The sequence below is a fragment of the Symphalangus syndactylus genome, chromosome 7 (genome assembly GCF_028878055.3).
Source record: "Symphalangus syndactylus isolate Jambi chromosome 7, NHGRI_mSymSyn1-v2.1_pri, whole genome shotgun sequence".
NCBI lineage: Eukaryota > Metazoa > Chordata > Mammalia > Primates > Hylobatidae > Symphalangus > Symphalangus syndactylus.
Window position 1 is genome coordinate 46,753,581 of NC_072429.2, and position 22,726 is coordinate 46,776,306.

The following is a 22,726-nucleotide window of genomic DNA, read 5'->3' on the forward strand; positions in this document are numbered from 1 at the left end:
TGAGCATGGTGGCAGGCGTCTGTAGTCCCAGCTATTCGGGAAGCTGAGGCAGGAGAATGGCGTGAATCCAGGAGGCAGAGCTTGCAGTGAGCCGAGATTGTGCCACCGCACTCCAGCCTGGGCAACAGAGTGAGACTCTGTCTCAAAAAAAAAAAAAAAAAGGGGGTAGGGAAGAGTGGAAGGAAATGGGGAGAGATTGCTAAAGGGTTTCTTTTTGGGGTGATGAAAATGTTCTGTATATAGAACAATGGAACAGAACAGAGGCCTCAGAAATAACACCACACATCTATAACCATCTGATCTTTGACAAATCTGACAAAAACAAGAAATGGGGAAAGGATTCCCTATTTGATAAATGGTGTTGGGAAAACTAGCTAGCCATGTGCAGAAAACTGAAGCTGGACCCCTTCCTTATACAAAAATTAACTCAATATGGATTAAAGACTTAAACGTTAAGACCTAAAACCATAAAAACCCTAGAAGAAAACCTAGGCAATACCATTAAGGACATAGGCATAGGCAAAGACTTCATGTCTAAAACACCAAAAGCAATGGCAACAAAAGCCAACATTGACAAACGGGATCTAATTAAACTAAAGAGCTTCTGCACAGCAAAAGAAACTATCATCAGAGTGAACAGGCAACCTACAAATGGGAGAAAATTTTTGCAATCTATCCATCTGACAAAGGGCTAATATCCAGAATCTACAAGGAACTTAATTAAACAAATTTATGAGGAAAAAACAACCCCATCAAAAAGTGGGCAAAGAATATGAACAGACACTTCTCAAAAGAAGACATTTATGCAGCCAAAAACATATGAAAAAAAGTTCATCATCACTGGTCATTAGAGAAATGCAAATCAAAACCACAATGAGATACCATCTCACACCAGTTAGAACGGTGATCATTAAAAAGTCAGGAAATGGCTGGGCACCGTGGCTCACGCATGTAATCCCAGCACTTTGGGAGGCCGAGGTGGGCAGATCACTAGGTCAGGAATTCAACACCAGCCTGACCAATATGATGAAACCCCATCTCTACTAAAAATACAAAAATTACAGCCATGGTGGCGCATGCCTGTAATCCCAGCTACTCAGGGGGCTGAGGCAGGAGAATCGCTTGAACCCTGGAGGTGGAGGTTGCAGTGAGTCAAGATCGCGCCACTGCACTCCAGCCTGGGCGACAGTGCGAGACTCCATCTCAAAAAACACAAAACAAAAACAATAAAAAGTCAGGAAACAACAGATGCTGGAGAGGATGTGGAGAAATAGGAACGCTTTTACACTGCTGGTGGGAGTGTAAATTAGTTTAACCATTGTGGAAGACAGTGTGGCGATTCCTCAAGGATCTAGAACCAGAAATACCATTTGACCCAGCAATCGCATTACTGGGTATATACCCAAAGGATTATAAATCATTCTGCTATAAAGACACATGCGGCCGGGCACGGTGGCTCACGCCTGTAATCCCAGCACTTTGGGAGGCTGAGGCGGGTGGATCACGAGGTCAGGAGATCGAGACCATCCTGGCTAACACAGTGAAACCCCATCTCTACTAAAAATACAAAAAATTAGCCGGGCGAGGTGGCGGGTGCCTGTAATCCCAGCTACGCAGGAGGCTGAGGCACGAGAATGGCGTGAACCCCAGGGGGCGGAGCCTGCAGTGAGCCGAGATCGTGCACTGCACTCCAGCCTGGGTGAAAGAGTGAGACTCTGTCTCAAAAAAAAAAAAAAAAAAGACACATGCACAGGTATGTTTATTGCAGCATTATTCACAATAGCAAAAACTTGGAACCAACCCAAATGTCCATCAATGATAGACTGGATAAAGAAAATGTGGTACATATACACCATGGAATACTATGCAGCCATAAAAAAGGATGAGTTCATGTCCTTTGCAGGGACATGGATGAAGCTGGAAACCACCATTCTCAACAAACTAACACAGGAACAGAAAACCAAACACCACATGTTCTTACTCATAAGTGGGAGTTGAACAAAGAGAACACATGGACACAGGGAGGGGAACATCACACACTGGGGCCTGTCGGGGGTGGGGGGCTGGGGAGGGATGGCATTAGGAGAAATACCTAATGTAGATGACGGGTGCAGCAAACCACCATGGCACATGCATACCTATGTAACAAACCTGCACATTCTGCACATGTATCCTAGAACTTAAAGTATAATAATAATAATAAAAGAAAATGTTCTGGAATTATGATAGTGGTGATGGTTGAAAAACTGTTGATATACTGAAAACCATTGGATTGTACAACTTTAAATGGGTAAATTGTATGGTACATGAATTACATGTCAAATATACCAAAAAAAGGGGGGGAGGAGGGAGGTGACATCTGTTCACCCTCCTGTTGAAAGTGGCTGGCCTTGAGACTTGTTTTGAATACTGGAATAAGGGGTAAGTGATGCTGTGCCAGTTCTGGGCCTAGCCCAAAATCCTGGCAGCTTCCACTTTCACTCTATTGGAAGCTAGTTGTCATGTAAAGCAGCTTAAGCTAGACCACCCAATAATGACAGACTATGTGCTGAGAGAGGCCTCATGGAGGCAAACCAAGACCCTACTCATGTCAGTGAGGTCATCTTGGATAGCCTACATCCAGCCAGGCTGACAGCTGAATTAAGTAACAAGAGTGACCCCACGAAAGATCACACAAAGCAAGAAGAGCCTCCCAGCCAACTCGGAGAATCATGAGAAATAATAAATCATTGTTGTTTTAAGCCAGTGAGTTGGGGGTGATATGTTATACAACAGATAACTGAAACACAACCTTTCTGAGTCTCAGATTCCACTTCTATAACATGGGACTGATACTATGGGGTTGTTGTGAAGATTATATAAAGCTAACACCAAGCATGGTGCTCAACAAATACTAGTTGTTATTCTTAAAAACCACCCAGGAGATCCTTGACATAACCTGCAGGTATGCTCTTCTGGGAGACCTAATTCCTACAAGCACTTGCTGCTTCCAATCACATGGCTTCCAAAAGGTTGGCTTCTTAAAAAAACAAAAGGTGGGTTTTTTTGCTACAATCTCTGACACATGAATTCTAAATCATAAACAGATGACCAAGGAAGGTTCTGCTTAGGTTAGCCATCTACACGACCCTGCTCATCCGTACATCACACCTTTATTAAGCCCTAACTAATTACCAGACACCAATTAAGGATAAAGGAGATCCTCCCTCCTTTGAAAAAGAAACCATTTCTACCTATGTATCCATTAACATAATATGCCACACACTTGAAGTTGAGTGGAGAGAGTATCTACAGTAGTAGATAAATCTAAAATCATTCAGCTAGAAAGAAAAAGCTTAAATTTCCATATAGAGCTCAGACACACAGCATGAGAACACATAATTCTGACTGGGAATCCCATAAGCAATACCAGAGCAAGGAATAAAATGGGTCCCTAAAGGGTTCATCACTCAGTGAGGCTACATTCTTCCGAGTCCCATTCACAGAACATGGACCCCAGGTGACAAAATTTGACCATTTGGCACTACCTGCTATGTTTGGGTGCAGAAAGGATCTGGGCAGTTAATAATTCACAAGCTAATGACAGAGAAAGAAATTCCTGGGTATATCCATAGGAAAGGATATTAAACAGCTTTCAACTGCATTTGTGAAATCAATCATGATTGGTAACACTGAAATAAGGAGCCTTTTAACTCTAAAAAGAATTAAGAAATTATTTTTCATCAAAAAGGCTGACATCAATACTTACATTACATGAAAGGTAAGAAAGATGACCAAATCTGTATTTTCTGCATGAACAGTGGACAAAGTCCACTGAACCTAGGAAGCACTTATTCTAAACGAACTCAATAAAGTTCTAAACTCATCAAATGCTAGTTAGAGAGTCAGTATAAACAATATTGGCCTAGAAATGGACAGGAAGACCATGAGGGCTATAGGTAAAAGACCTAACACCAGGCAGGCATTGGGCTGAGTCTACCAGATAACTCAAATGCTGGGCTATCTTTCTCTGCTGACATATAACGTACAGCAAAGTACACAAGTCATAACTATCTATCTTAAAGAATGTTTATATCAAGATTAAGATACAGAATATTCCTAAAACCCCAGAAAGTTCCTTTGTTCCCAACCCAATGAATAACCAGTCCCACCCTAGTTTCCCAACTCCACAGCCAGGAGTAACCATTATTTTGATCTCTGGCATCATACATACTTTTTGTCTGTTTTTGAATTTCACATAAATGGAATCATACCATATGTAGTCTTTTCTACTTTCTTTTATTCATCACAGGGTTACCTTATTTCGAAGCAGAAAACCCAGAAGCTGAGTTTTATTTTCCGAAAATGTTTCTCTGATGTCACAGGCCTGAATCAACTACTCCGATTACACTGGTTATACTTCCTGCCCTCTTCTGAGCATGCATTATAAAAACTGTTACAACAGAACACAATCTTGGATTGCAAAAGCTTCCTTCCAGATAAATTAAATTCTTTAAAGGTATTCAAATATTCTATTCAATCTTAAGAGAGTAAAAGCTTTGCCACTACAAAAGTATAATCTTTTCCGTGAATGCAAAATTCTTATTCTAGAGAATCATCAAGTCCTAGAATAAAATTAGCCATCAATTCTGTTATTACTTTTGATTAGTAAAGAACTAAATGACAGGAAAATCTCTAAGAGGAAGCATAAGGCACTAAATTCAGATGAATGTGAGTCAGCTCAGAGAAGGCAGGAGAGGAACAACAGTACAGTAATAATTATAGGTACAGATTTTGAGGCCAAGCTATCAGGATTCTAATCTGGAAAGTGCCCCTTCTAGCTAGGTGACCTTGGGCAAGTCATTACTCTAACTTTGTACCTCTATTACATCACTATAAAATGGGAATAACTTCATAGGATTGTTGCAAGGATTAAATGTTAATGTATATAAAGCACTTAGGAGACGATGTGACACACAATAAGCACTTTTTTTTTTTTTTTTTTTGAGATGGAGTCTCACTCTGTCGCCAGGCTAGAGTGCATGGTGTGACCTTGGCTCACAGCAACGTCTGCCTCCCAGGTTCAAGTCATTCTCCTGCCTCAGCCTCCTGAGTAGCTGGGACTATAGACGCGTACCATCACGCCTGGCTAGTTTTTGTATTTTTTGTAGAGACAGGGTTTCACCATGTTGGCCAGGCTGGTCTTGAACTCCTGACCTCAGGTGATCTGCCCGCCTTGGCCTCCCAAAGTGCTGGGATTACAGGCATGAGCCACTGTGCCTGGCCATAATAAGCACTTTTTAAGAATTAGCTATCTTGGCCAGGCACAGTGGCTCATGCCTGTAATCCCAGCACTTTGGGAGGCCAAGGGGGGCAGATCACGAGGTCAGGAGATCGAGACCATCCTGGCTAACACGGTGAGACCCCATCTCTGCTAAAAATACAAAAAAATTAGCCAGGCATGGTGGCGGGCGCCTGTAGTCCTAGTTACTCGGGAGGCTGAGGCAGGAGAATGGCGTGAACCCAGGAGGCGGAGCTTGCAGTGAGCAGAGATCGCGCCACTGCACTCCAGCCTGGGCAACAGAGTGAGACTCCGTCTCAAAAAAAAAAAAAAAAAAAAAAAGCTGAAAGGGCTAATAAGAGAGCAGCTATTCTGCCAACCAAAGGGCTATAAAATAGTGACCAAGACATCTAGCACAGTGCTCCTCAAGATGTTTTATTTTTAATCTTTTAGACTGATAGTTTCTGTAAAATGCAAGATTACGTGCTTGGATGTCACAGCAATACCAAATTGCTCTAAAAGTTTCTAAATGTTTACTCTCACTTCTGTACATATAATATAGTCCATAACTGTTCACTGTTCATTGACTGGCATTTGTCTACAGACTGAACTTTGAGTAACACTGTTCTATAGCACACAAGAAGGACTCAAGAGCCTCCTGAAAACTCAACTGGCAGGTTAAATAGAATTATGAAAACATTTAGTAAGAAAAACCCCAGTAGCAGGGGCAAGAGGATGACTTGAGGGTCAACAAGCTGACAGATAAACTCAAGAGGCTAATTACTAAACCTAAAATACAAAGCTGGCTGCAGAGCAAAGACCCAACTGCTAATTCCTTCCCCACCCCCAAGTGCTCTAGAGGGTAGCCCTCAGAAAACATGTGGGCCAGGAAGTCATCAGCCCCAGAGGGGCAAGAGGTGTGAATGCAGTAGGCAGAGCTGACTTGGGCCTCTTCTCAGGAGTGAGAATTCACCCTAAGCCATCGTCAAGCTTTGGGGACAGCAAGCACAAGTTGCAAAGGCTGGAAAGAGTTTCTTCTCTGCCAAAGAAAACATGCAAACATTTCCTTTGGTGACACGGGACTGCACACCCATATATTCAAAGACACACACCTGTCGTTTTAGGAGGCTCCTGAGGTCCACCCTGCCAGCCGTACTGTGGGTATCCTTGGTAGGGGTACCCTTGAGGAGGTGGGTAGGGTCCCCCAATAGGTCCTGGACCCATTGGTTGTGGTGGATAAGGTGGGTATGGGGCCGTTGGACCAGGGCCCGGATATGGTGGAGGGTTCTCTTGATTCATCAGGGACCTGTAAAGTGCACCTAAGAGACAAAAAGAATGAAAATTATTTGCATTTAACTGTGGAAATCATCAGGAATAAAATCCTAACCCATAAGATCATTTACAAAATACCTTCAAGGTGTATCAAGCCTTGTGCAAATCTCTAGCTCTGCCCATTTTGTTTCCTTCTCACCATCACTACAATTGGCAATTATATTATATATTTATTTGCCTTTTGTCTATTTCCTCCACTAGACTGTAGGCTGTGACAGTAGACATCAAGTAAGTTTTGGATCACCACCATGTCCCTAGAGCACTGCAGTCCCCTAAATAAATGTGTTAAATGAATACCAAGATATTTTGTTTTTTAATTCCTCTGAAATGTCCATAAATGTGATTGGATAGCTTTAAGAAAGTGTTCTAACAGCACTATGAGTCTTATCAGTGGACGCTGATCCACTACTAGAAACCCTCCAATCAACAGGGCTGGGCCACAGTGGGGCCTTCTAACAAGCAGCACTGGCAGCAATGACCAACCAAAGTTTGTAACCATCACCATTGCTCTGGGGATTGGGGTGATCTGGTTGTTCTCCCCAGACCCGCTGCTCTGAGCAGTTGGACAGCGCTGTCTATAGAGAATGCCAAGCGTCTCCCCTGCCCATCCAGGCCCCTGAGACTCTGGAGGGCTCACCAGGAACACTTATTTGTGTTTATAGGACCCTGTCCTCCGTGGTTTGCTTCTGTGAGGGAGGCCACGCTTCCCCGCCCCCAAGCCTGTTAATCATTCTCTTGATTGGGCTTGAAGTTTTCAGGGCCAGCGTCTTGTTTCTATTATCTCTTTAAGCTCCACAGTGCCCGGCACGGTGACTTTCAGATTAAAAACAAATGGCCAGGTGTGGTGGCTCATGCCTATAATCCCAGCACTTTGGGAGGCTGTGGCAGGTGGATCACGTTGAGATTGAGACCATCCTAGCTAACATGGTGAAACCCCATCTCTACTAAAAATACAAAAAATTAGCCGGGCATGGTGGCATGTGCTTGTAGTCCCAGCTACTCAGGAGGCTGAGGCAGGAGAATTGCTTGAACTTGGGAGGCAGAGGTTGCAATGAGCTGAGATCGTGCCACTGCACTCCAGCCTGGGCAACAAAGCGAGACTCCATCTCAAAAACAAACAAACAAACAATTACTGGGGAATGCAAAGTATAAACTCTATGGATGACTCACTTAAACAACATACCATCTGTCATACTGCTGCCTTGTACTGTTACCCATATCTTACATGGATAGTTAACTTTTTACCTATTTGAGTGTCTTCTATCCCCAACCAAATAGTAGGGAAGAGTCTCAGATTCAAAATGTAATAATTTTACTATTAATTCTTTTCCATAACAGGCAATCAATAAATTCCCAAGTGACTTTATTATATGAAGGATAGAATAGTTATAAATAGTCTAGGTTCCCTAGAAAATCTGGATTACAGTAGCAGTGGACTTTGATGGTTGCCCACACAACATCCATATTCTCCCCTCCTAACAGTAGTCAGGTTTCCAGGTAGATCTCTGCTCATTCTTCTTGTAGTTCATGTGCTTCAGGGAAATCTCATCCCATCCAGCTCCAGGGTGAACCCAGTCTATCTAAGCCAATCGGGGTCACTCTCTCCACTTTTTCATCATGAATGATTCAAGGAACTCAGGACTTTACCCAGATGCAAATGGCACTCCCTGGCCACTGGGACTGGTTCTGAAGTGGTTCAATCAGTAAAAACCTCGGACTCTCTTAACACACTCCCACCGAACTTTCCCTTCCCCTGTACAAAGGTATACACAAAGTCTAGGGAAGATATGGCCTACAAAATTGCTGACAGCCAATCTGCAGCCCTGAGAAGGAGCCAGTTTTAAGATTAAGTGGGCCATTCAGAAAGGCAGAGCAGAAAAAAGGAAAGAAATGGGATTCCAGATGACTTTATAACAGCTCATAAATCAAAGACTAAAGCCTGGCCTAACCTAAACTACCTCTATAGAGTTTCCAGTCCTGGAAACCAATGGTAAGGTAAGGTAATGAACCCTTCTGGGTGACATTCACAAACATACATTTATTAAGTGCTTTCTTGACACTGGGCTAAGTAGTGGGGTATAGAGATCAATATGCCTCAAACCCTACCCTTGGGCAACTGGTTGAAACAAACATAAGGAAAATGATTTTTAGAAAATGTGGTAAACAGACTGCTGGGTAGGAGTAGGGGCTTAAACCTAGTAGAAGGAGGTGCTGATCGAGAGAGTGTCATTTGAAGGAGTTTATTGTAAATTGAAACTCTATGTTATGGGATCAAATGGCTTGAGGGTCTCTATTTCAACCACATCTGTATTGCCTCCCATTTTTGACACCATCTTATTTTTCCAGGGCCTGAAAGGGACTCAGGAAAAAAGTAGAGTTCTTTCCCTTCTCTGCGCTCTGGTCTGCAACTGGCAACACACCCTGACCTAGGAACCCTAATACAAAGGCTCATGGTGATTAACACTACAATTATCATATGAATTTGGACAAAAGCAAATGCATTTTGTTTCCTCTCTCCTACCAGGAAGGCTGTAGAAAGCCTAGTGAGCCCTGGTTAACACAGAAATCAGCCTCGTTAATCCCCATATGGCCATTCCATTATTTATTTTTAAATCACAGAAGTACAATACAGTTATCATAACTACTTCTGTCCTGAAATTCAGTGTGTGTAACCTAACTTCATTAAAACTGCAGTTTAACTTGATCAGTTCAACAAGACCATGTAGATCGTTCTCACCCTAGCAAAGTCTGGACCTATATTTCTTTGAAGACACTGTTCATCTAAAAACAATGGACAGTGAGGAGAAAAAAGAACAGAGTATAGAACTACAACTTCAGACCTCAATGTTTCATGACTTCTCTTGATCCATTTGTTTGCATCTATTCCTCATTATCCTGTGCAGTTCTCTCCCTGAGAACCTCAAAGCTCTCTTCCAAGTGTATGCATCCTCCCCACTTACCCCTCATCATTTTTCCCTCTCATTTTTGGTATGTATCTTTCTCCAACTGCCTGAGGAAAAAAACATGTAAGGTCTAGAAGGGAAAAATCCCATGAGTTATTCACAGAGGCATTTATACAAAGCATAAACTACAAAGGTGCTCCAGCTACCATGACCTCCTTCCATGCATACACTCTTTTGCTTTGTTCCCAATATAGACAGTCATCTTGAAGGAATAAAAATTTGGATCTATTTTCAGTTTCCTCTAAACAAGAAAAAAATCCCAGTGAGAGAACAGCAAAAGTCACAGAAAGAGCATCTCTGCTAGATGAGAGATCCTAGAGCTGGCATTTGAAAACCAGGACTTCATCCAGTGGGAATCCATTGTTCCCAAGCTGGTAAAGAAGCAAAGCAAAGCAAAAAAGATTAACTAACACTGACACAGTATAGTACAAACCACTTTACATAACCAAAACACAAAAGAGCTTTAAATTTAAGGCATGATACTGAACTTTGTAACATGACTGCTTTCCCTTATAAATTTGGTCAGGTAAAATATAAACCCTACTCTAGTGAAGTGTTTCACTACAGATCAAATGCAAACAGTGTAAATTGTAGCATTAAAGACAAATCAGAGCTCTAAAAGGGACAGCTAAAATAGTGCTGCAGTCAAGATCCATTAATAGACTGCACTGAACACTGCTATCCCACGATCTCATTCAAGACATACTCAGAGTCACGGTATTAGCAGTCATTCAACCACACAATGAGAAGGGCAGAAACTATTCTTTGGGAAAGTGGTCAGTGGAGATAAGACCTCATCAAAGTAGAGATGGAGGGAAACAAAACAATATTTTTCAATGCTGTTATTTTTTAAATTACAAGACACCTGCTAGATGGACTGGCACTGACTCTGCAGACAGCAAAGTGGAAAATTTTCCTCTGGAAAACTGAACAGTCCCAATGGAAAAAAAATGACAGATACTAATAATTGAGGAGACACCAAAAGAAATGACTCACCCAATCACTCCACAGTAAAGCCTATGCACACTGAACTTCTAATGGACTATTTACTGCCTCATACATAAATGAATGGACAAAGATTATCAGACATTGGAGGAAGGCCTCCAATATAAAAAACAGATAAAAAAAAAAAACAGAGGAAGGAAAAAAACAACCTAAATGTCCAAGGAAAGAAAATGTCCAAGAAAAAAACCAAAGGTTTTTTTTGCAGTTGTTTTAAATTTATGCTTTTGAAGTATGATGTAATACTGTGTAAGAAAAATTTAAAAGTTATGTATTCAGCATGTCTCAACTTTCTTTAAAATAAATACTGAAAAATAGATCAATAGAGCAGAATAAAGAGTCCTAAAACACATCCATACAGTAATTTCTCCTAATTTAACAGACAGGCACCACTGTAATTCAGAAAAGAAAAGGTAGTCTTTCCAATAAATAGTGCTGGATTAATTGGATATCCTTGTTTCAGGAGAAATGACCCTTGATCTCCATGCTCATACTTAAAAAAAATCCACAATATATCACAGAAAAAAAATCACAACATATCATAGACCTATACAAAAGCTAAACCAATCAAGCTTTTAGAAGAAAGTATACCAAATATTCATGACTTTCACAGTATTTACGTTATGACCCAGAAGCTCTATTCTTAGATATATATATATATTGAAGTGAAACAAGTGTGTAAGTCCACCAAAAGACTTATACAAGAATGTTCAAAGCAGCTTTATTTATAATAGTCCCAAACTGAAAGCTATCCAAATGTTCAACAGCAGAACAGATAAATTATTATATATTTATACAGTAGAAAATGACCCCAAAACAATAAGTAAAAGAACTATTATTACGTGAAACAACATGGATGAATCCTAGACACAACGTGTGAGCAAAAGAAGGCAGACTCAACAGACTTCAATAATACTCTACTTAGTCTGTTTTGTGTTGCTATAAAGGACTATCTGAGGCTGGGTAATTTATAAATAAAAGAGGTTTATTTTGGCTCATGGTTCTGCTGACTGTACAAGAAGCATAGTGCTGGCATCTGTGTCTGGTGAGGCTCTCAGGTAGCTTACAATCATGGTGGAAGACAAAGGGTGAAGCAGGCATATCACATGATGAGAGAGGGGGCAAGAGAGTGGGGGGAGGTCCCAGACTCTTTTAAACAACCAGATCTCACTTGACTAATAGAGAACTCACTCATTACCATAAAGAGGACACCAAGCCATTCATGAAGGATACACCCCTATGACCCAAACACCTCCCACCAACCCACCTCCAAAATTGGGGATCACATCCCAACACGAGATCTGGAGAGGACAAATATCCAAACTATATCATTCTGTGATTCCATTTATATGAGGTACAAGAACAGCCAAAACAAATCTGTGGATACTGAAAAGAAAGATACCAAAACAAATTTATGAATATTGAGGGGAAGATACAAGGGAACCTTCAGGAATGATGGAAACGTTCTGTATCTTGAGCTGAGTCACGTTTACATGAATACATATAAATGTATTGAGTTGTACATTAAGATTTTCAAACTTTATTGTAAGTTGTACAGTAACAGCAGATATTTTGCTAGAAAAAATATATTTATTGTGGTTTTCCTTGGATGCTGGAATTGTGGGCAATTTTTGTTATTTATATTCATCTGCATTTCTGAAAATTTCAAGAGAACCTATACAGTCAGAAAAAGATTAAGTTTTCTTAGTGCTTTCAGATATATATCCATGCTGCCTGCCATTTTTAATAGCTAGAATGCCACTTTAGCTGGGCTCAGGGCTCATGCTTATAATGCCAGTGACTTGGGAGGCTGAGGCAGGGGAATCACTTGAGGCCAGGAGTTCAAGACCAGCCTGGTTAGGGTAACATAGTGAAACCTTGTGTCTATCCTCTCCCCTTCGCCCTGCAAAAAAATTAACAAGCTGTGGTGGTATACATAGTCCTAGCTGCTTGTGAGGCTGAGGTGGGAGGATCACTTCACTCCAGGAGTTTGAGCTACAGTGAGCTATGATCATGACACTACACTTTAGTCTAGTCATCAGAACAAGAAAGACCCTGTCTCTAAAAAAAAAAAAAAAAAAAAAAGTTAAAATTAACAAATATTTTTTAAAATGCCACTTTAAACCTCCTATTCACTTCTGATATACCAATTTGCCTTCTCATTACTTATCTTCCTCTTGTTAACGATCTACTCAAAATCTGCTCTTCACTGCTTTTTAAGGTGATTTTTGTAGTTGCAATTCTTTTTTTCACAAGACACTTTGGTTCTCTAAGGTCTTCAAATGTTTTCTTTCTGCTTCAAACCAAAAAGTCACTTGGTTGGGTACCAGACTTAGGGTAAAAAACCAAATTCTTTTGGTTACATACAGACTTCTCTATCTTGGAACCCTTCTTATTATCAAAGCCTAAAGTCATTCTTATCCTTATGTCCTTCAATTTATCTTTCTTGGTAACTTATAAAATTAAAGTTTAAAAACATGAGAGCAGGGCCAGGCACCATGGTTCACACCTGTAATCCCGGCACTTTGGGAGACAAAGGCAGGTGGATTGCTTGAGCCTAGGAGTTTGAGACCAGCGTGGGCAACATAGTGAGACCTTGTCTCTATAAAAAATAGGAAAAATAGCTGGGTGTGGTGGCATACATCTGTAGTCCTAGCTACTTGGGGGAGACTGAGGTGGGAGAATCACTTGAGCCTGGGAGATTGAGGCTGAGGTGAGCCGTGATCACACCACGGCACTCAAGCCTGGAAGACCGTGCAAGACCTTATCTCAAAAACAAAACAAAACAAACAAACAAAAACTATGAGAGCAGATCTTACCCTAGAGACCTCAGTGTCTTTTTTTTTTTTTTTTTTTTAACTCCCCATTAGCTGTTTTTTTAACAAGACCTTTGTAAATAGACCACTTTACATTCTAAGTCCCTCAATATGTCTTGACTCTCACATCTATAATTTTGGGTGCGGTTTGTTCAGGTAAAAAAAAAAAAAAAGCTTTAGAATTACTGAGGTGTTTGTTTGTTTGTTTGTTTGTTTGAGATAGAGTTTCACTTTGTCGCCCAGGCTGGAGGGCAGTGGCGCCATCTCGGCTCACTACAACCTCTGCCTTCCAGGTTCAAGTGATTCTCCTGCCTCAGCCTCCAGGGCAGCTGGGATTACAGGCGTGCACCACCCTGCCTGGCTAATTTTTGTATTTTTAGTAGAGATGGGGTTTCACCATGTTGGCCAGGCTGGTCTTGAACTCCTGACCTCAGGCAATCTGCCCACCTCAGCCTCCCAAAGTGCTGGGATTACAGGTGTAAGCCACCAAACCTGGCCTAGAATTACTGAGTTTTATGCTGCCGTATCATCTCTGGTTTAGAGTTTTCATCAAATTTTGGCAATGACATATTAGTTTATTCCATTCACACAGTCATTTGTTCATCCATAAATACTTATAGGAGCATCAACTATAACCCAGTACTACTGGGTTCCAGGTGCTGCTGAGATAATGGTAAGCAAGAGACAGTTCCTATTCAGGGTATGAGAGAGACAGACAATAACATCAGCAATCACAAAACCAAGCTAAGATAGAGAAAGCAGAGCGTACTGTAAGCTCAAAGTAGAGACAACTAATTACTCAGGGAAGTCACAGAAAGATTCTAAGAGAAGTGATGATCACATGACTAAGCATAAACAGAAGTTCGTATTACTCCAAATTTCATACTCTGCAGAGGCAACAATCTGTGAGATGTTTCAGAGAAAAAGCAGAGCACATTTGAGGAACTGACTAGGTTCTAATGGCTGAAGCACACTTCACGGGATGAGGCCAAAGGGTCAGCTCATAAACAGCCTTGCTAAGGGCAGACTTCTAGGTTTGCTGCATCTTCCTTTTCTATCGTTATTCTTTATTTCTTTTAAAATGATTCATGTAACTTTATGCTTGTTGAATACTATTGACAAACTTAATAATTCACTTATTTCACATGTATTAAGTACCTACTACATATCAGGCCTAGAGCTGGGGATAAGAGGTAAAGAACTATAGCTGGCTTGCTCCTCCCCTTCAGTACTGCTATTAATACAAATAAAATTATCATTTCCATTTGTCTGCTATTGCATCAGATGGAATATGCTGGAAGTTTTCCAAATTTTAAGGATATGGTGAAGGTAGTTTGACAGAATAGACAAAACTTACTTTGGGAGGTCCAGAAGGCAGTTACCTCAAAGTGTTACACAAGTTACTAAAACTGAAGTACAAGTAGAAGCCCAAATGACTCCCCAATTGGGAGAGTCATACCACACATACTTGTGAATGTACAGTGAGCAGAGGTAAGAAATGATGGTCTCAAATCTTAAACCCAAGGCCAAAATCACAACAATAGGCATTCCAGAACTGTAGGCCTTCTCCTAGGAAGAACTTGCTCCTGATATGGAAACTTTAACACAGGAGCCCCGGGGGATAGCAATAGCAGGGATTTACATTTTTAAAGATGGTAGCAGTGCTCCCAGTAACAGTGCAACACCAGGAGACCTCTGATAGTTAGCATGACATGGACAAGATATTTCTTTTTACGACTTGCTCAGCATTTTAAACACATTGCTGGGTATTGCCATTTCCTAAATTGCTCTTCTTTTAGGGACAGACTGGAGGAAGACAACCTGCAGTATTACTCCATTATTGTCCAAATACTGATTCTGGCCTCAACCTCCCAAATATCATTAGCCATCCCCTACCTCATTCAATATCTCTTGTTTGCCACAGAGTTTTACCAGGCCCTGAGCTATTCTCATATAGTCAATGAATGAATAAGTATTAGAACATATCCTTTGTATCAACATTTTGGCTGTGGCTTCAGAATAGCCCCTCTGTGGAGTACAAAATGACACATGGCTCAGATATGGGACCTTTCACTGAACAAGGGCATCAAAGTGCATATGGAAGGCAAAAACTAACAATGGATCATCTATCTCTGAAGGCCCTGGCCTAGTGTGATGAAGAGGTTCAGAGACTATCTTATTTTCCTTTCTCACAAAAAATATTTGATATAAAAACCACACACTGCTTTTATAACTGCGTTCATATGAAGCTAAAAATCTACAAACTATTTAGTAACGTAGTTTGCTAATGCCATTCAGATAATTGCTTTAAGCCGCTATCCCCAACATTAATACAACACAAAGATGTAAGTATTCTCAACTTGTCCTGATAGATTAGGAACAGCAAATTCTGAAAAGTCATACCATACCTACATTAATTATCCACAGTTCAGAATTATTTGAAAATGTGACTATAGTCAATCTTGTCTCCCTCCAATATTAAACTTGGTAGGTACATTTTAGCATTCTTCCAGACTTAGAGACTTTCTGAGGGAATCCAGAGAAGTTCCCTTCAACAGAGGATAACATATCATCTGCTAAAATCTTTCTCCATAAAGCTTTCTGTAAAGAACCTCTGGTTGGATCCAGGGCTTGGTGCTCTGTAAGATATAACATTTATAAACATTCCTGGGAAAAAAGACATTACTACCTGAAAATATCAACAACTAAAATGACCTATCCTTAGCCACCAGGTATTGGTGTCCCATTCCTCCCTAATGTTTAGAGGGGACAGCTTTTCTTTTTACAGCGGGTCTATCCTTTTTTCTTATAAACTCTTCAATAAAGACATATTTTTAAGTAAAATCCCAAATAAATAAATAAAAACACCCTATCCTTTGAACGAGCAATTCTACCTTTAGGAATTTATCTTACAGGTATATACTAGTGCCAGCTGGTATGCCAAAAAAAAAAAAACCAACTTTATACACATGCATATATATTAAATATAATGTTCATCAATATGGGATGGTTAAATAAACCATGGTATTTCCAATCCATGGAACTGCTGCTATATGACCCTTCAGAAGAATAAGTTAGAACTACCTGTGCTGATATGAAAAAGCACCAACATTGTGGGAAAAAAGCAAATTGCAACACAGTGCATTCTATTACACCATTTGAGTTTAAAAATAAACTTCTATTTCTAAACCTGAATAGATCACACAGTTACACTAATGAATACAATTATTGATTAAACTGTACATTTATATTATACGTACTTTTTTATACATATGTTATATTTAACAATGAAAGTTAAAACCCTTGCTAATCATCTTTAGGTAAAGTAGCCACGTGGCTTTTACAAGAAAATAATCAATTTTTTAACTCCTTGAGCAGGAAAGCCATGCTCCTAGATGCTTCCAACAATCCATCTAACCACATGGGAAGACAATTTGGTCCAGTTGCCACCTGGGAAAACCTAGCTTCAGGGCAGGATCCACAGTTGCAAATAGTCCTGTGGGTTCCAGGCCAACCTCACCCGAGGGCTCCTTCTCCAGCCTTCATTCATCATGTATGGTCCTCTGCAAAAGCCAGAGGACTGCCTGGATGCAGTACTCCCCTCTGCATTCAGCTTATGGAAGGGTCTCTACAGGTGAGCCTCAGCCCCTTGTCTAATGGATCCTGGCATTGTCAGCAAACCCTGATTATAATACCTTCCCCACGCTGCTGGGACCCCCATATGGGGGAGGAGCACATCCAGCCTCACCCAACCACTCAGTTCAGGGACTCTGGTCAGTACCCCACCAACACTGCTATCTGAAAGCCAGTAGAGAAATGAAGATTGGCTTCTCCTCAGAAAAATAGGGTAGGGATCTCTGGATTACATCTAGTCACCGGGACATATAGGACAGCATTATAATTGGAACTTCAAATAGTCAACCCTCAAAGTGAGAATGGAGAGAAAATGGGGCCTAGCAAGAGAGAGGCTCAAAAGAGAGGGCAGCATTGAACAGAAGGGAAAGGAAAAAGGAAGAAAGCTGTGAACACAGAAAGTGAGTTGGGGAATTGAAAGGAGAGGTTAGGGCATGGAGAGAGAGAAAAGGGAAGAACTCTGCCCCCTGCCAAGTTGAGAGGATACACTAGAAAGGGACAGGTCCATCCCTCCCAACAAGCCTGATAAGGCCACTTCCCAGGCCAGGTCCCCTGCCAGCCCAGCCCCTGAAAGACAGGCTCTGCCTGCTTCCTCCCAGAGTATTAGATTAGGCTTTGTGGGAAAGTTGAAATCTTGATGGTTTAGAAAGAGGCCCCTACAGCTTAACGTGCTGGCAATTTAACTAAGCGCTCCTGGTTCCTGATGAATACCAAGCCAACCTGGCTTTGCTCCATCATGAAAGCACGCTCTCCTGACCCTCTGAGGGAGCAGCAGCTCAGTCAGCACTGCGGGGTGGCTCTTAATGGACAACAGTGAATTTCACATCAAACCAGGAAGTACCACTCGTGCCTATCATGTGCTGCACCCTAAGAGACCATACAACCCAGGGCAGCTCACCCTCCCGCTTTCTTCTGTTTGCATAGGATTCTTAAAGGAATAGGCTTTACGGACAATGAAGATTGGGGGAAAAAAATTCTAGATGTTAACTTCAGTTTCTATCATTAGCAACATCCACAAACAGTTCTCTATATGTGAAAGGAACTCAAAGTAGTTTGGGTTATTGATGAGTTAAAAAAAAAATAGCATCCCTCCTGCCCACCAAGAAAGATCTGCGTTTTCCAGGAGCATCTGAGTTTTCTAAGAGCACACTGGCACAGAAAGAACAATGTAACACAGCATCAATGAAGCCACACCCCTGGCAGAGGGCCTAGAATTTAATATAGTATACAGCCTCACCACCACTCAGGCCTCTTTTTGGCAAACTTCAGATCAAAACATCAGTGGTTTCACATTGCATTTACCTCTTGTTATCTCCTAGATTCTTCATTCTGTGGCCTTCCTAGTATCATAGAGCCACACAAGTTTTAGGAAAAGATAGGCTTCAAGGGGCCCTCTCTGAAGGCCTGCCTACTCCAAACCATCCTACCACCCATCTACTGCTGCCTGAAAAACTCACTATTAGTGAGTCATATCTTTGGGTAAAGGCGTATTGCCCCAGGTGGGATATGTGGAACTTGGGGAACATGGACAAACAACTTCAATAATTTATACCTTCTATTTGTGACAGGTGATATAGTAGTTATCAGTTTAAGGCAATGATATCGTTTCCCTTTTAAACAAATTTTAGGGTTTTAAAAAAATGGGTTGACTTTAAGAAAAATGTTAAACAACAGTACAGATGACATAAAGATAAGACAAAAATCATGCAGGGGAACACAAATGAAGTGTGGAAAACACTAGGGTTTCCACTTTCAAGACCCTCCCTTTAAATACAACTACCCGGCTGAAGGTGGTGTCACACGCCTGTGATCCCAGCACTTTTGGAAGCTAAGGCAGGAGGATCCCTTGAGGCTAGGACTTTAAGAACGGCCTAGTCAACATAGCAAAAAATACAGACGGGGGTCCTGCTATCTTGCAGTGGCAGTGGCCCCCGTGGCTCTTGCAGGTGCAGTGGCTCATGCAGCAGGATTGCTTGAGCTCAGGAGTTTGAGACCAGCCTGGGCAACATAGTGAGACCCCCATCTCTACGAAATATAAATAAAAAATTAACCAGGCACAGTGGCATGTGCCTGTAGTCCTAGTTACTCAGGAGACTGAGGTGGGAAGATCATTTGAGCCCAGGGGTTTGAGCCTGCACTGAGCTATGATCATGCCATGCACTCCAGTCTGGCAGATTGTCCCTAAAGCAAAATAATAATCAGTAAATAAATACAATTATCCCTCATTAGTTTCTCACACAGCCACCACCAGACATTAAAGGCCACCAAAAATTAGTTCAACAAAGTTAGCAGGGCCAGAAGGGTGCAGAAACTGTGATCAAAGATTAGATTGGCTTTAGAGAGGGTGGTGTTGGGGAGGAAAGGCTGTTAGTAGGGAAGAGGCAGAAGGGCAAAGTCTGGAGTGTCCAGGAAGCTAGTGGCAGCAGGAAAGCACTAAGTATTCGACTTAGCAATAAGGGCTCACAGAATAGCCACATTCTTACAAATGTCCCCCTCTTCACACACTTTCTCCCCAACTGATTCTGCCTAAGATTCTGCAACTGAAAGCTGACCGGTAAAGTACTGTGTGCAGCATTAAATGTTTAACGTGGCAGAAGTCTAGCACCATTTCCCAGGTCTTCCTCTCCCTAAATGTCTTTGTAGTTCAACTGTTTCCCATCCCTACTTTTCTCTGAATAAGAAGCATGCCTAGCTAGTTTTCAGTTATGATGTTTTCTGAGCCAGTGCTCTTGAGACTGGCTAATGATTCTTTAGTACAAATAATCAGGAAACTAGTGATAGGCACCTCTGAATAAGGCATTTACTCTTCAGTGAGTAAATTCAGGTAGATCAAACCCTTCTCACACCATGACCATCAATATTCTCCCTTAAACCATTTAATGAAAAGAGTTTAGAAAAATATAAATCATCTGTTGTTTTGGCAAAGTCATACCACAAGCTTGCTGCCCACAGAGACTGGATTCAAACCATTTGTCTCCTTTGCTTTAGATGTGAGGACCTACCCAGTTTCCAAGATCTGGCTTTGAGGACTAAATCAATAATAATATTCCACATACATCTCCTAAAAGCTATAAAGGAATCATTCCAAGCTCACTTCCTTTTGAAGATTCCTTTGTGTAGTGCCCAAAATGGTGTGAACCTTTTTGGTTGTAAAGTGGGAGGGTCAGCTTATGTTCAATTCCCTTGCTTTATACTACTGCTGTTTAATTGCTGACTTCCATTTTATAGCCAAGCCAATTAGTAGCCTTGGCCAAGCATGAGGAGCTTGGAAGCCTGAAACATGGCACTCGGCTAAGCCTACAGAAAACAGAAAGCCTTTTCTGTCAGAATTTCCCTCATGACAGAGAGCTTGACCTGGCCAACAAATGTCAGAAGTCTAAAAGATGGATGTTGTAGTTCAGTACGTAGTGTCCCTGGGCACATCAGCAAGCACTTGAATCCTACTAGATTGAGTGACAGGACTGGTGGTCTGACACAGGTGAGGGAAATTTTAAAAAATGACTATTTCACTCCTCATCCAATTTAGCGAGGAATCTTACTCCCTTTTGTCTCTGACCAGCTTAATAACTAACTCCTTTGAGGGCTGTCACACTTTCTGATAATACTCTTGCTGTTAAAAAAGATGCTGGGTCATAGGCTGCCAGTCCCATAGTCTTCTGTTACTGGTTTACTCCAGGGTCATAGGCTGCCAGTCCCATAGCCTTCTGTTACCGGTTTACTCCAGGCACTCCAAAAAAAGCCAAGACCAGGTTAACAGAGGATAAAAGAAAAAAGAGAGTGAGGCTGGGCACGATGACTCACGTCTGTAATCCCAGCACTTTGGGAGGCTGAGGTGGGTGGATCACCTGAGGTCAGGAGTTCGAGACCAGCCTGGCCAATGTGGTGAAACCCCATCTCTACTAAAAATACAAAAAATTAGCCGGGCGTGGTAGTGCATGCCTGTAGTCCCAGCTACTCAGGAGACCGAGGCAGGAGAATCGTTTGAACCTGGGAGGCAGAGGTTGCAGTGAGCTGAGATCGTGCCTTTGCACTCCGGCCTGGGAGACAGAGGAGACAGAGCAAGACTCTGTCTCAAAAGAAAAAGAAAAGAAAGAAAAAAAAAGAGAGTGAACAATCCGAGCTTTACTATTTATATATGAAATAAAAGCAGGAATTTAGTTAGCCTCAGGCTTCCAGATTTTTATTTTTGAGACAGTCTCCCTCTGTCTCCCAGGCTGGAGTGCAGTGGTACGATCTTGGCTCATTGCAACCTCTGCCTCCTGGGTTCAAGCAATTCTTGTGCCTCAGCCTCCCGACTTAGCTGGGATTACAGGCGTATGCCACCATGCTCAGCTAGTTTTTGTAATTTTAGTAGAGACAGGGTTTCACCATGTTGGCCAGGCTGGTCTCGAACTCCTGGCCTCAAGCAATCCACCCACCTCGGCCTCCCAAAGTGCTGAGATTACAGGTGTGGGCCACCGTGCCCAGCCATTTTTTTTTTTTTTTTAAGCAATAAGGTCTCATTCTGTCTTCCAGGCTAGAGTGCGGTGGCATGATCATAGTTCATTGCAGCCTCAAACTCCTGGGCTCCAGCGATCCTCCCACCTCAGCCTCCTGAGTGGCTAGGATTACAGGCACATACCACATGCCCAGCTAATTTTTAAAAATTTTTTGTAGCAATCTCCCTGTATTGCTCAGGCTGGTCTTGAACTCCTGGGCTCAAGTGATCCTCTTGCCTCAGCCTCCCAAAGTGCTAGGATTACAGCACCAGGCCTCAGATCTTGATTACAGGCTGATTAGTAACCAAGCCCATAAAGCACCAGGAAAAAAACAAACCAAGCCAAACAAAAAACCAGCAAAAAGTCCAGGCATGGTGGCTCATGCCTGTAATGCCAGCACTTTGGGAGGCTGAAGCAGGCAGATTGCTTGAGCCTAGGAGTTTGAGGGGAGCCTGGGCAACATGGCAAAACTCCATCTCTACAAAAAACACAAAAAATTAGCTAGGTGTGGTGGTGCAGGCCTGTAGTCCCAGCTACTCAGGAGACTGAGTCGGGAGGATGGCTTGAGCCTAGGAGGCAGAGGTGGCAGTAAGCTGAGATCACACCACTGCACTCCAGCCCAGGCAACAGAGCCAGACCCTGTCTCAAAAAAATTTTAAAAACCAAATCAGCAAAAAGGCCTTAGATAGCCAGGCATGGTTGCCTGTAGTCCCAGCTACTCACAGGGTTGAGGTGGGAGGATCACTTGAACCCAGGAGTTAGAGACCAACCTGGGCAACATAGCAAGCCCTGTTTCTGGGAAAAAAAAAAAAGAAGAAGAAGAAGGCCTTGAATAAGGCTTTTCCAAAAATTTAGAACGTCAAACTCTTTTAAAAAACTTTTATCACATCTCAAAATATACCATTCATCCAAGAATTAAAATATTCTGCTTTGGAGGAGCTCAAATTTCATATAAGCCTCTCATTAATTCTCCTCGGTACCTCTGTGAGGAGGTACTGACCAGCATTCAAGGTCAAAGAAAGTTTCCATGCCAAGAAAGGAGTGCCCTGCTCAAGGCCTTAGTTGACAAAAGGTGAGCTCAAAATGCTCCAGCCCATACCCCAGCCTTGCCTTTCACCTCAGCCCAGTCCCCCTTAAGAAAGAGCATTTCTATTAAAGGCCAGCCCTGTTGTTTATTATAGCTTGTATTTAGGGAAACACACTAACATTTTTTTCCTGACAGTAAAGTCTTAAGTTCTCTAC

General features: G+C 41.8%; 1 protein-coding gene across 2 annotated transcripts in view; it reads right to left on the reverse strand.

Annotated features, from left to right (window-relative positions):
* CYSTM1 (cysteine rich transmembrane module containing 1) overlaps positions 1 to 22,726 on the reverse strand; it is a 100,294-nt gene that overhangs the window by 43,347 nt on the left and 34,221 nt on the right. For both annotated transcript variants that reach the window (XM_055286029.1, XM_063642786.1), the window contains one exon: positions 6,373 to 6,579. In XM_055286029.1, coding sequence (XP_055142004.1) covers positions 6,373 to 6,559 — 187 coding nt within the window. In that variant the 5' untranslated portion in view covers positions 6,560 to 6,579. The remainder of the gene's footprint in view (positions 1 to 6,372; positions 6,580 to 22,726) is intronic.